General features: G+C 42.2%; 1 protein-coding gene across 1 annotated transcript; it reads left to right on the forward strand.

The window, feature by feature from the left end:
- The first annotated feature begins 2230 nt into the window (after positions 1-2230).
- On the forward strand, positions 2231-3163 carry LOC120978114 (olfactory receptor 8D1-like). The gene has a single exon (XM_040406342.1). The coding sequence runs from the start codon at positions 2231-2233 to the stop codon at positions 3161-3163; it is 933 nt and encodes a 310-aa protein (XP_040262276.1).
- Positions 3164-12915: the final 9752 nt, after the last annotated feature.

Here is a 12915-nt window from a genome sequence, read left to right on the forward strand (position 1 = left end):
GAAAATTTTCTAAGTTTTAATGCAGACGCATCCGTTCTGAACGGATGCGAACGTCTGCATTATCGGAGCGGATCCGTCTGATGAAACATCAGACGGATCCGCTCCGAACGCTAGTGTGAAAGTAGCCTTAACTGCCTGTGTAGAGTTGCCGCCGTTTATATGATGAACAAGCAAAACGCTCGTTCATCGGGTAAGAGGACCGTTGGTGCAGACACCTAAATCATCATTTGCTGGCAGCAGATTGTGCCGTCTAAACAGCCTCTGCTGCCGCCAAACAATGATTCCGTATGGGGACGAGCCGTGGCATTAGCAATCGCTCCTCCACAGTATGTAAATGCAGCGGTTTCCTTCACTGATGAGCCAATGACTTGCGACATCGGGCCATGTAATCACTACAGATAGCACAGGATCCGCCATTCACAATAGGTGATATCTCAACTTGTCACAGAGGTCACAGAGCGTGTATAGAAAACTCTTCCATAGAAGTCAAAGTCAGCTCCGTTCTCTTGTGTCTATGAGATTGAAGGAGCCGCAGTACTGCTTTTTACCGTGGCTGCACTGCTGGCCATCAGTTGTGCAGGAGATTGCAGCATGGCCTCATTCAGCGGTAAAACTGGTTAGGTTTTCAGTAACTGTCCAGATGCAAGTGCAGGACAGGCTCTTTCAGCATTCAGAGTAAATATGCTAAGTGCAATGCACCCCTAAGCCTCCCATATAGTCCAGCTATAATGGCCCGTAGATGCCAAAATGCCATCCATAATTCCCCCGAAATTGGGGAAATTACAATGCTGTGAATGAGAGCTATATTTCACGAGTGATAACACGGTGCCATTATTAGTGCCAGCCATAAAGCTCCAAGCAGTAGTAGCTAGAGCTGCTCCTAAAATGGAAGACAGTACATGCCACCCGAAGGCACTCAAAATTCTTCTTTTGTATCAACCTAAAGAGAGAACTGGAATACTGTGTCCAGTTCTGGAGATCCCCACCTACAAAAAGACATAGATAAAATGGAACAGGTGCAGAGATGGGCTAAAAAAAATGGTGGAGGGTCTGAAGTATAAAAGATACCAGGAGGGACTTAAAGAACTTAATCTGGTTATCCTTGAGGAAAGAAGGGAAAAGGGGGGGACATGAGTGAAACCTTTAAATATGTTAAAGTCATAAATAAGGTTCAGGAGAGAAGTGTTTTTAATAAAAAGACTCAACGGAAGAACAAAGGGGGCACCATCTAAAATTTGTTGCAGGGAAGATCAGAACCAATATCAGGAAATATTTTCTACACAGAATGAGTAGTTCAGGCTTGGAACAAACTCCCATCAGATGTGGTTGGGAAATCTACAGTAAGTGAATTTAAACAAGCCTTCTATGTTTCTAATGCGTTTCGTTCTCCTTGTCAACCATGATCATCATCAGCACCATGTAAGAAGAACTGCTGATCAAATAGGGGCCTTCTGATATGCTTCTTTCTCGATAGAAGAGGCGGCTGCTCTCTACCAGCTCCTTGTCTTGTCCCTGTCTACAGAGCACTTTCATAGGATGTCATCTCTTTCAACAAGTCAGCTCATCAAAGCTCAGGCCTGCTGTTTAGGAGCAATTCCAGCTCACCCATAAATCTGTAGACCATACAAATACTTGCACTGTCCTTCACTGTAGTCTTTAATGCCAGTTGGTAAACAGCCCCTGAAGACAATGTCATCTTAAAAACAAGCCTGCAGACCACCAGTGGGCTCAGCAGCATTTCTTTAGCTTACTCACCAAGTAATGGCCACTTCTTTTGCCTCCTAGAGCCAACATTTTGTAACTTTGGTAAATTCATTAAGTCGATAATTGATGACTTCCCTCTATATCAAATCTAAAAGACACAAGGCCCTGCGGTGTAAGAAGCATGCATACAGCAGCCCTGTGATTCTGATTATGGACAAACTGTGGTTGTTGGGAATGTACTAAATTTTTTGGAGGAATTATCTTATCAGACATGGAATGAGAATTTAAGATTTTCAAGACCCTAGGCAAAATAATGTAACAAGAGCCCTGACCTACTATAGCTCATATATAAGAATGATGTCTTTGTATGGCCCTCTTAAGCACTAGGCCTCTGGTGTAACTGCTTCCTCTCCACCCATAGCTACACTTCTGTAGGTCAACCATTGCCTACCACCATGGATACTAGGTTTTTAATTGTGATCTATAAGTATTTTTATTTACAGATTTCTAGAGTCAATTTGGACAAATGAATACAGCAAACCATACAGTGTTGACCTTCTTCATCATTAAGGGCATTTCCGATGTTCCAAAGCTTCAAGTTCCAATTTTTCTCTTGGTTCTTCTCATTTATCTTATTACCGTTGGTGGTAATATGACCATTCTCCTACTGGTGTGTGTGGACCCTCAGCTCCATACTCCCATGTACTTCTTCTTATGTAACCTGTCCATATTGGACATATCCTCCAGCACGGTCACTCTTCATAAGATCCTTATTAGCTTTTTATCCGGCGACAAAACCGTTTCTGTACAATCCTGTTTGACTCAAATGTTCATCTTCACGTCTCTCGTGTGCAATGAATTGTTGATACTTACGGCCATGAGCTATGATCGCTATGTCGCTATCTGTAACCCATTGCGTTACTCCTCAATCATGAGTCGGGTTGTCTGTTCCGCGCTGGCTGTTGTCTGTTGGGCGTTGGGATTTGTAGAATCTCTGCCTCATCTTATTCTTATATCCAGATTCACTTGTTATCATTCAAAAGAAATAAACCACTTCTTCTGTGACATTGTCCCTCTAGTGAAGCTTTCCTGTGATGACACCTCCCTCTCTGACTTTTTGATGTTTATCTGTGGACTCTTCCTTGCCACCTTCCCCTTTCTCCTCACCTTCATCCCTTACATCTTTATCATCCGTACCATAATGAAAATCAGGTCTAGTACCGGGAAGCATAAAGCTTTCTACACGTGTTCTTCACACCTCACCGTGGTGGTCCTCCTCTACATGACACTTGTCTGCCAGTATCTTAGACCAGCTTCAATGGACACTTTGGATTCTAACAAGCTTTTCTCTCTATTTAACACCGCTGCTGTCCCCATGCTTAACCCGCTGATCTACAGCCTGAAAAATAAAGACGTAAAATCTGCACTGAAACGTAGATGGTTTCGAATGATAACGTAACTGCACAACATCACACGATCACCTGGTAGATCTACGAAGAGCAAAGAATGTATATGTTACAGGCAAAGTATGGAATGAAGGCAATCTACAGGAGTCCTAGCTATTCTAGAAAAATGCCAAGCAGGTTGTATTCAAAGTATGGAATAAGGTCATTTCACTGGTATCTGAAGCCTAACATTTTATCGTTTTTGTCCTCTATTTCTCACTTTGCCTGCAACATATAAAATAAACTGATCAGTATGCGTTTCCTAACCCTAAGGACTCATGCACACAAATGTATTTTCTTCTGTGTCCTTTCCGTATGTGCGCATTGCAAAATAATAGAACGTGTCCTATTGTTGTCTTCATTACGGACAAGGATAGGACTGTTCGATTAGGGGCCGGCCCTTCTCTTCCGCAAAATTCAGCATGTACACAGCTGGTATCCGTGTTTTGCAGACCGCAAAACAACAACCGTCGTGCACATGAGCCCTAATAAAGTACATTTCTAAGGTTACATTCACACAACAGTGAAAAACTGTTTTTTTAAAGGCCGTCACACGTTTGTTTCAAGAATAATGGTAGCCTATGGGGGTTATTCACAAGGCCATTGTGTTGGCGTCCAATGACTAACGGACGTCAAAAAATAGAATATGATCTATTTTGTCCCTTTTTACAGACAGACGGCTCCCATACAATAGAAAGGGACCGATTTTAATGTTCTTTTCTCAGAAAGGCATCAATGAAAAAAAAGTCTGTTAAAATGAGCCATTTCGCCATTTTTAATGTACGTTTTTCACCGTTGTGTGAATGTAGACTAACTCTAAGGCTCCTGTCACATGGCCGTGTGTGGTCCGTGAAATGCAGTTTGTGCGACGGCCACATTTTCCGAACCGACCACGGCTCATATTAGCCGAACTCACTGTAAAACAGATGCAGTGAGTTTGACTGACATGAGCCGCTGTTGGTTTAGGAGATGTGGCCATCAAACGACACAAACCACATTTCATGGACATCCTTAAAGGGGTTGTCTCATCACAGACACCGCTGGGACCCACACCTATATCGAGAACGGAGACCAGAAAGTGGTGGAGGGTGCACTGGCGCATGCGCAGCCGCCCTCCATTTATTTTCTATGGGGCCGCCGAAAATAGCCAAGCGCTGGCTCGGCTATTTCCGTCGAGCCCATAGAAGTGAATGGGGAGAGCACTTGGTGGTGGCCGGAGCGGAGTCCTCCAGCCACCACTTTGCGGGGCTCCGTTTAGGAGATAGGTGCAGGTCCCAGCGGTGAAACCCGCACCTATAAGACAATGGGGGCATATCCTAACGATATGCCCCCATTGTCGGTCTTGAGACAACCCATTTAAGGCCTCATGCACATGGCCATGTTAAGCTGTTTCATCTGAGTGCTACCTGCGTTTCTTGCAGATAGCACACTGAGGCCATGCATATATCCGTGTTTTATGCGGATCCGTGTGGATGTTCTGCAAATGATAGAACAGGGATCAGCAACCTCCGGCACGCTAGCTGTTCAGAAACTACAAATCCCAGAGTGCTTCAGTCACTTCTATGGGAGTTAGAATAACAGCCGAGCATGTTTGCATGCTGGGAGTTGTAATAATAAGGAATGCACACAGAAGGTATCCGTATTTTGTGGATCCGTTGTTTGAGGACCAAAATATGGACATGATCGTGTGCATAAAGCAAAATCCTAATAAATCAATCTGTACATATTTCCTAACAGTAACTAAATAAAGGACTAAATGGAAGAAAAAAGGCAGAACAGTCAATGGAGATGTAGGTGCAATCCCTCAGGGACTCTGAGCAACATATCCACTAGATATCCAAGAATAAGAAAGACGAGGCAGCACTCCAAAGATGTGGTCATGCAGCGTGAGCTTTCAGATACCAGTTCATTAAAAACATTTTCGCATTTGTTGTCTATAATAGTTGTAATTCATTTGGGTTTCATTTTACTAATGAATCAGAAGATTTTTATTTAGTTTAGGTTTAATCCGGCTTCGCACAGGTATATTTCATCTATTTCATTTAATGTTTGTGTGTGTCGTTAAAAGATATTGACAATATCCACGATAAGGCCTCTTGCACATGACCGTATGTATTTTGCGGTCCGCAAAAAACGGATCCGCAAAATACACGGATGACGTCCGTGTGCATTCCGTATTTTGCGGCATGGAACAGCTGGCCACTAATAGAACAGTACTATCCTTGTCCGTATTGCGGACAATAATAGGACATGTTCTATTTTTTTGCGGAACGGAAATACGGACATGCGGAAACGGAATGCGCACAGAGTAACTTCTGTTTTTTTTGCGGATCAATTGAAATTAATGGTTTCGCATACGGTCAAAAAAATTAAAAAGGAACGAACACGGAAAGAAAATGCAATCGTATGCATGAGCCCTAACAGTGACATCTACAGTACCCCGCCCCTTTAACAGTGACCTCCACAGCGGCCTGCCTCCTTAACAGTAACATCCACAGCGCCCTCCCCTTTAACACTGACTTCCACAGCGGCCGCCGCTTTATTAGTGACCTCCACAGTACCCTGTCTCATTAACAATGATTTCCACAATAATTTGCCCCCTTAACAGTGACCTCCACAGAGCTCCGTTCCCTTAAAATGTGACTTCCACAACACCCCACCCTTTTAACAGTGACCTCTACAGCACTCCACCCGTTAATACTGACCTCCATAGCGGATCGTCCCCTTAATTGTGACCCCCACCGTTCCCTGCTGGATAACAGAGACCTCCACAGTGCCCGCCCCTTTAACAGAGACCTCCACAGCATCCCGCCCCCTTAACAGTGACCTCCACAGCAGCCCGCCCGTTTAACAGAGACCTTCACAGCATCCCGCCCCCTTAACAGTGACCTCCACAGCATCCCGCCCCCTTTAACAGTGACCCCCACAGCGGCCGCCCCTTTATTAGTGACCTCCACAGTACCCCATCTCCTTAACAGTGATTTCCACAACACCCTGTCCCCTTAACAGTGGCCTCTACAGCAATCTCCCCCTTAACAGAGACCTCCATTGCGGACTGTCCCCTTAACTGTAACCTCCACAGCCGTCTGTCCCTAGGGTGGAAGAGGTCTGGTTTTAGGCTGGACAGTCCAGCTTTCAGACTCCCTGTCCTCCATCTGGCATAGGGCCTGGACGGACGCAGGGATGTCCTTTTGAGCAGCTCACTCTCACACAGCAGCACTGTGCTGTCTGAGTGTGAGCTGCAGGGAGAAAGTCACCCTCCCTCTCACCCCTGCAGCTGACAGAAGTTAATTTTTACCTTCATTTTTTCAATCCCCGTCAGCTGCGGAGTGGGAGTGGGCGTAGCCTAACTGGATCGGGCCATGGCTTAGCGGGACATTGGGTTTTTAAATCTGTCTTTTGCCCCCTTAACTGTGACCTCCACAGCACTCCGCTCCCTTAACAGTGTCATCCACAGCGCCCTGCCCCCTTTTTTTTTTGTGTAAAGGTCTTTTTATTTCAAATACAATTATTAAGAGCATTTGCAGCACCAAAAGGCAGTATTAAAAGCGTAGGTCACATACAAAAATGTATATAAGCTCTTAGTTGGATGTTTGTATCTTTTTTGATTTTATTTAAATGTTTTTATTTTCCATATAAAAAATTACATGCAAAAAATATTACATGATTACTATTAAGAATGTCATATTTATCAACATATCATTACACCATTTCTTGTGCCCATTTACTTTCACTCTTAAATTTTGTCACAACACCCAAACCCCTCTTTACATTCTTATATATCTGTGAAATTGATCCTTTAGTGACACTACTATTGTAGCAAAATTCTGCAAATTCAGAATCTTTAGTGATTAAATAGTCTTTATTCTTGGTTGAATCAAATGCATGCTTCAATCGAAAATATCTGAACCGTGTAAGAGAATCTAGCTCCGTGCTAAGCCCCAATTCCTCTAGAGTTTTGAGCTTCCCTTCAACCACAATCTGTGAGACAAACTTAATACCACTTTTTTTCCAAAATGCGTAATCTTCCAATCTCTGAAACTCACCAAGATTAATATTTCCCCAAATAGGGGTGAACCTTAATGAGTATTTTATTCCCAATCATTTTTTTGTATTAACCCATATTAAGTGCATCATATGACTAATTGGACAATTCCTTCCCTTAATTTTTATAATCCCGGTTTCAAGAAAACTGAAAATATTATATTGGAGACTTTCAAACTCACCCACCAAGTATTGATACAATCCGCCATCCTCCGTCATTAACCACTGCAAATGGGAGGCAAAATAGTAGCCTCGAAAGCAGGGGACGGACAGACCACCATCTTCTTCATTTAACCACAGATATTTTTGTTTCATCTTAACCCTTTTTCTCCCCCATATGAGATCATTAATCAATCTTTCCAATACATTGAAAAAATGATCCCCTATCCACACAGGACATGAAGATATCACATATAGAATCTGGGGTAATAGAACCATTTTAATAATGGCAATTCGATCAGCCTGTCTCATCAATAGTTTTTGCCACATGCATGTTTTATTTTTAACCCTTTCGAGCTCATTCTTATTCCTAGGTAGTCGAATGAATCCGTGGATTTTAATACTTTGATATTTATATAATTTTGCACTATTTAATGTCCTATTGGGAGCACCACCGATTTTGTCCAGTTTACCTTGAAGCCGGATATTTGTCCAAATTGATTAATTATCTTCACTAGGTAAGGCAATATGGATGCCCCCTCTTCCAAAAAAAACAAAACATCATCCGCGTACAAGCATATTTTATCCAATACACCCCTGCCCCCGAACCCTTTGATTTTCTCATCTGCCCGGACCTTACAGGCTAGGGGTTCCACAAATATAGCAAATTATAATGAGGAGAGGGGGCACCCCTGCCTAGTGCCTCTTTGTAGTATAACAGGCTCGGAGATCACGCCATTAACTTTTATGCTCACTTTGGAGTGACTGTACAGTAATTGTACACATCTAATGAATTTTTCTCCCAGATTCAACTCATACATTATTTTCCAGAGGTATGCCCACTCCACCCTGTCAAACGCTTTTTCCGCGTCCAATGACAGGATGGAGTGGGCACCCTCCCCGCCCATCTGGATGTTCAGCAGAGCCCGTCGGATATTTGTTTGGGCTTTGCTTGACGTTTTGGCACAAACCCTGATTGATCTGGGTGGATTAGTTTTTCTATAACTTTTTTCAGACGGTTTGCTAATAATTTGGCACATATTTTAAAATCGGTGTTTAGAAGAGAGATGGGTCGATATGAATCCACCATACTCTCATCATTCCCTTTTTTCCTTATCAAAGTTATTACAGCCTCCGATAGAGATAAGAGGAGGCTGCCCTTATCCATTGATTCATTGAGAACCTGTGGGAAAACTGGTAGAACAGCCTCTCTGTATCTTCTATATATCTCAATGGGGAGACCATCCAAACCAGGTGTAGAGTTACCCTGGATGGATTTCAACGTTTCCCATAATTCCTCCCTCTTGATAGGACCATTCAAAAGTTCACTATCCTCCTCGGAGAGTCTAGGGAGCGACACACCTTCAAGTAAGCATTCTATATCTCTATCATTCCCTACACTCTCCGAGGAGTAGAGGTCCCTATAGTATTGAACAAACTCTCGCTCAATTTCTCCCTGATTGGATGTTATCCCCCCATCTCTCTTCCCAAGACTCTTAATTCTATTACTTTCCTTCTGATTTTGTATAAGCGTAGACAACAATCTCCCTGGTTTTCCAGACTCACTAAAATATCGTGCCCACTCAAAGAAGATTTTTTGTTGTGCCTTATCAGCTAAATATTTTTTTAGTGCAGTTTTAGCCTCTTCTAGTTGACTCTCCAATTCTGGTACATTATTAATAAGAAGTTCCTCCTGTATTTCCTTTATTTTATCTCCCAGCGCATTCTCCTTTTTAACAAATTCACGTTTCAGCCCCTTAATTTTACCGTTAAGGATACCACGCAAATACGCTTTGAACGCGTCCCACACGTAGCCTATTTGCGTGGATCCTAAATTAATTCGCCAGAACTCCTTGATATCCGCATTAATGCCTTCGTCATTATCAATTAAATTCAACCAATGCGGATTCAATCGAAACTCTCTGCTTTTTATCCTACAACTTTTCTTTTTGAATGTGAGGCTAATAGGGGAATGGTCTGAAATACTGTTAACCTCATACCTCATACCTGAGATCTGATCCAGCAATTCCGGACTAACTAGTGCCAAGTCTATTCTGGACATTATTGTGCTTCCACGACTAAAACAAGAGAAAGCCCTTTTTTTTTTATCATAGAGGTATCTCCAAACATCTGTTAATGACAATTCATGGGAGATTCTTTCAAGCAGTGTCTGTTGCTTTGTATCATATTTATCATTGGAGGTAACAGAGAATCTATCTAACTTCGTATTCATAACATTGTTAACCACCTCAGCCCCCAGTGCTTAAACACCCTGAAAGACCAGGCCACTTTTTACACTTCTGACCTACACTACTTTCACCGTTTATTGCTCGGTCATGCAACTTACCACCCAAATGAATTTTACCTCCTTTTCTTCTCACTAATAGAGCTTTCATTTGGTGGTATTTCTTTGCTGCTGACATTTTTACTTTTTTTGTTATTAATCGAAATTTAACGATTTTTTTGCAAAAAAATGACATTTTTCACTTTCAGTTGTAAAATTTTGCAAAAAAAAACGAGATCCATATATAAATTTTGCTCTAAATTTATTGTTCTACATGTCTTTGATAAAAAAAAAATGTTTGGGTAAAAAAAAAATGGTTTGGGTAAAAGTTATAGCGTTTACAAACTATGGTACAAAAATGTGAATTTCCGCTTTTTGAAGCAGCTCTGACTTTCTGAGCACCTGTCATGTTTCCTGAGGTTCTACAATGCCCAGACAGTACAAACACCCCACAAATGACCCCATTTCGGAAAGTACACACCCTAAGGTATTCGCTGATGGGCATAGTGAGTTCATAGAACTTTTTATTTTTTGTCACAAGTTAGCGGAAATCGATGATTTATTATTTTTTTTTTTTCTTACAAAGTCTCATATTCCACTAACTTGTGACAAAAAATAAAAAGTTCTATGAACTCACTATGCCCATCAGCGAATACCTTGGGGTCTCTTCTTTCCAAAATGGGGTCACTTGTGGGGTAGTTATACTGCCCTGGCATTCTAGGGGCCCAAATGTGTGGTAAGGAGTTTGAAATCAAATTCTGTAAAAAATGACGTGTGAAATCCGAAAGGTGCTCTTTGGAATATGGGCCCCTTTGCCCACCTAGGCTGCAAAAAAGTGTCACACATCTGGTATCTCCGTACTCAGGAGAAGGTGGGGAATGTGTTTTGGGGTGTCATTTTATATATACCCATGCTGGGTGAGAGAAATATCTTGGCAAAAGACAACTTTTCCCATTTTTTTTATACAAAGTTGGCATTTGACCAAGATATTTATCTCACCCAGCATGGGTATATGTAAAAAGACACCCCAAAACACATTCCTCAACTTCTCCTGAATACAGAGATACCAGATGTGTGACACTTTTTTGCAGCCTAGGTGGGCAAAGGGGCCCATATTCCAAAGAGCACCTTTCAGATTTCACAGGTCATTTTTTACAGAATTTGATTTCAAACTCCTTACCACACATTTGGGCCCCTAGAATGCCAGGGCAGTATAACTACCCCACAAGTGACCCCATTTTGGAAAGAAGACACCCCAAGGTATTCCGTGAGGGGCATGGCGAGTTCCTAGAATTTTTTATTTTTTGTCACAAGTTAGTGGAAAATGATGATTTTTTTTTTTTTTTTTTTTCATACAAAGTCTCATATTCCACTAACTTGTGACAAAAAATAAAAACTTCCATGAACTCACTATGACCATCAGCGAATACCTTGGGGTCTCTTCTTTCCAAAATGGGGTCACTTGTGGGGTAGTTATACTGCCCTGGCATTCTAGGGGCCCAAATGTGTGGTAAGGAGTTTGAAATCAAATTCAGTAAAAAATGACCTGTGAAATCCGAAAGGTGCTCTTTGGAATGTGGGCCCCTTTGCCCACCTAGGCTGCAAAAAAGTGTCACACATCTGGTATCTCCGTACTCAGGAGAAGTTGAGGAATGTGTTTTGGGGTGTCTTTTTACATATACCCATGCTGGGTGAGATAAATATCTTGGTCAAATGCCAACTTTGTATAAAAAAATGGGAAAAGTTGTCTTTTGCCAAGATATTTCTCTCACCCAGCATGGGTATATGTAAAATGACACCCCAAAACACATTCCCCACCTTCTCCTGAGTACGGAGATACCAGATGTGTGACACTTTTTTGCAGCCTAGGTGGGCAAAGGGGCCCATATTCCAAAGAGCACCTTTCGGATTTCACAGGTCATTTTTTACAGAATTTGATTTCAAACTCCTTACCACACATTTGGGCCCCTAGAATGCCAGGGCAGTATAACTACCCCACAAGTGACCCCATTTTGGAAAGAAGAGACCCCAAGGTATTCGCTGATGGGCATAGTGAGTTCATGGAAGTTTTTATTTTTTGTCACAAGTTAGTGGAATATGAGACTTTGTATGAAAAAAAAAAAAAATCATCATTTTCCACTAACTTGTGACAAAAAATAAAAAATTCCAGGAACTCGCCATGCCCCTCACGGAATACCTTGGGGTGTCTTCTTTCCAAAATGGGGTCACTTGTGGGGTAGTTATACTGCCCTGGCATTTTCCAGGGGCCCTAATGTGTGGTAAGTAGGTAAATGACCTGTGAAATCCGAAAGGTGCTCTTTGGAATGTGGGCCCCTTTGCCCATCTAGGCTGCAAAAAAGTGTCACACATCTGGTATCACCGTACTCAGGAGAAGGTGGGGAATGTGTTTTGTGGTGTCATTTTACATATACCCATGCTGGGTGAGAGAAATATCTTGGCAAAAGACAACTTTTCCCATTTTTTTATACAAAGTTGGCATTTGACCAAGATATTTATCTCACCCAGCATGGGTATATGTAAAAAGACACCCCAAAACACATTCCTCAACTTCTCCTGAATACAGAGATACCAGATGTGTGACACTTTTTTGCAGCCTAGGTGGGCAAAGGGGCCCAAATTCCTTTTAGGAGGGCATTTTTAGACATTTGGATACCAGACTTCTTCTCACGCTTTGGGGCCCCTAAAATGCCAGGGCAGTATAAATACCCCACATGTGACCCCATTTTGTAAAGAAGACACCCCAAGGTATTCAATGAGGGGCATGGCGAGTTCATTGAAAAAAAAAAATTTTGGCACAAGTTAGCGGAAATTGATTTTTTTGATTTTGTTCTCACAAAGTCTCCCTTTCCGCTAACTTGGGACAAAAATTTCAATCTTTCATGGACTCAATATGCCCCTCAGCGAATACCTTGGGGTGTCTTCTTTCCAAAATGGGGTCATTTGTGGGGTGTTTGTACTGCCCTGGCATTTGAGGGTCTCCGCAATCATTACATGTATGCCCAGCATTAGGAGTTTCTGCTATTCTCCTTATATTGAGCATACGGGTAATGAGATTTTTTTTTTTCGTTCAGCCTCTGGGCTGAAAGAAAAAAATGAACAGCACAGATTTCTTCATTCGCATCGATCAATGTGGATGAAAAAATCTCTGCCAAAAAAAGAAAAAGGAGGGGAAAGGCGTCTGCCAGGACATAGGAGCTCCGCCCAACATCCATACCCACTTCAGCTCGTATGCCCTGGCAAACCAGATTTCTCCATTCA

This window comes from Bufo bufo, chromosome 8 (genome assembly GCF_905171765.1).
Source record: "Bufo bufo chromosome 8, aBufBuf1.1, whole genome shotgun sequence".
NCBI classification, from domain to species: domain Eukaryota; kingdom Metazoa; phylum Chordata; class Amphibia; order Anura; family Bufonidae; genus Bufo; species Bufo bufo.

Coding starts and splice junctions, on each gene's coding strand:
- LOC120978114 (XM_040406342.1), top strand. CDS start 2,231: ATGAATACAGCAAACCATACAGTGTTGACCTTCTTCATCATTAAGGGC.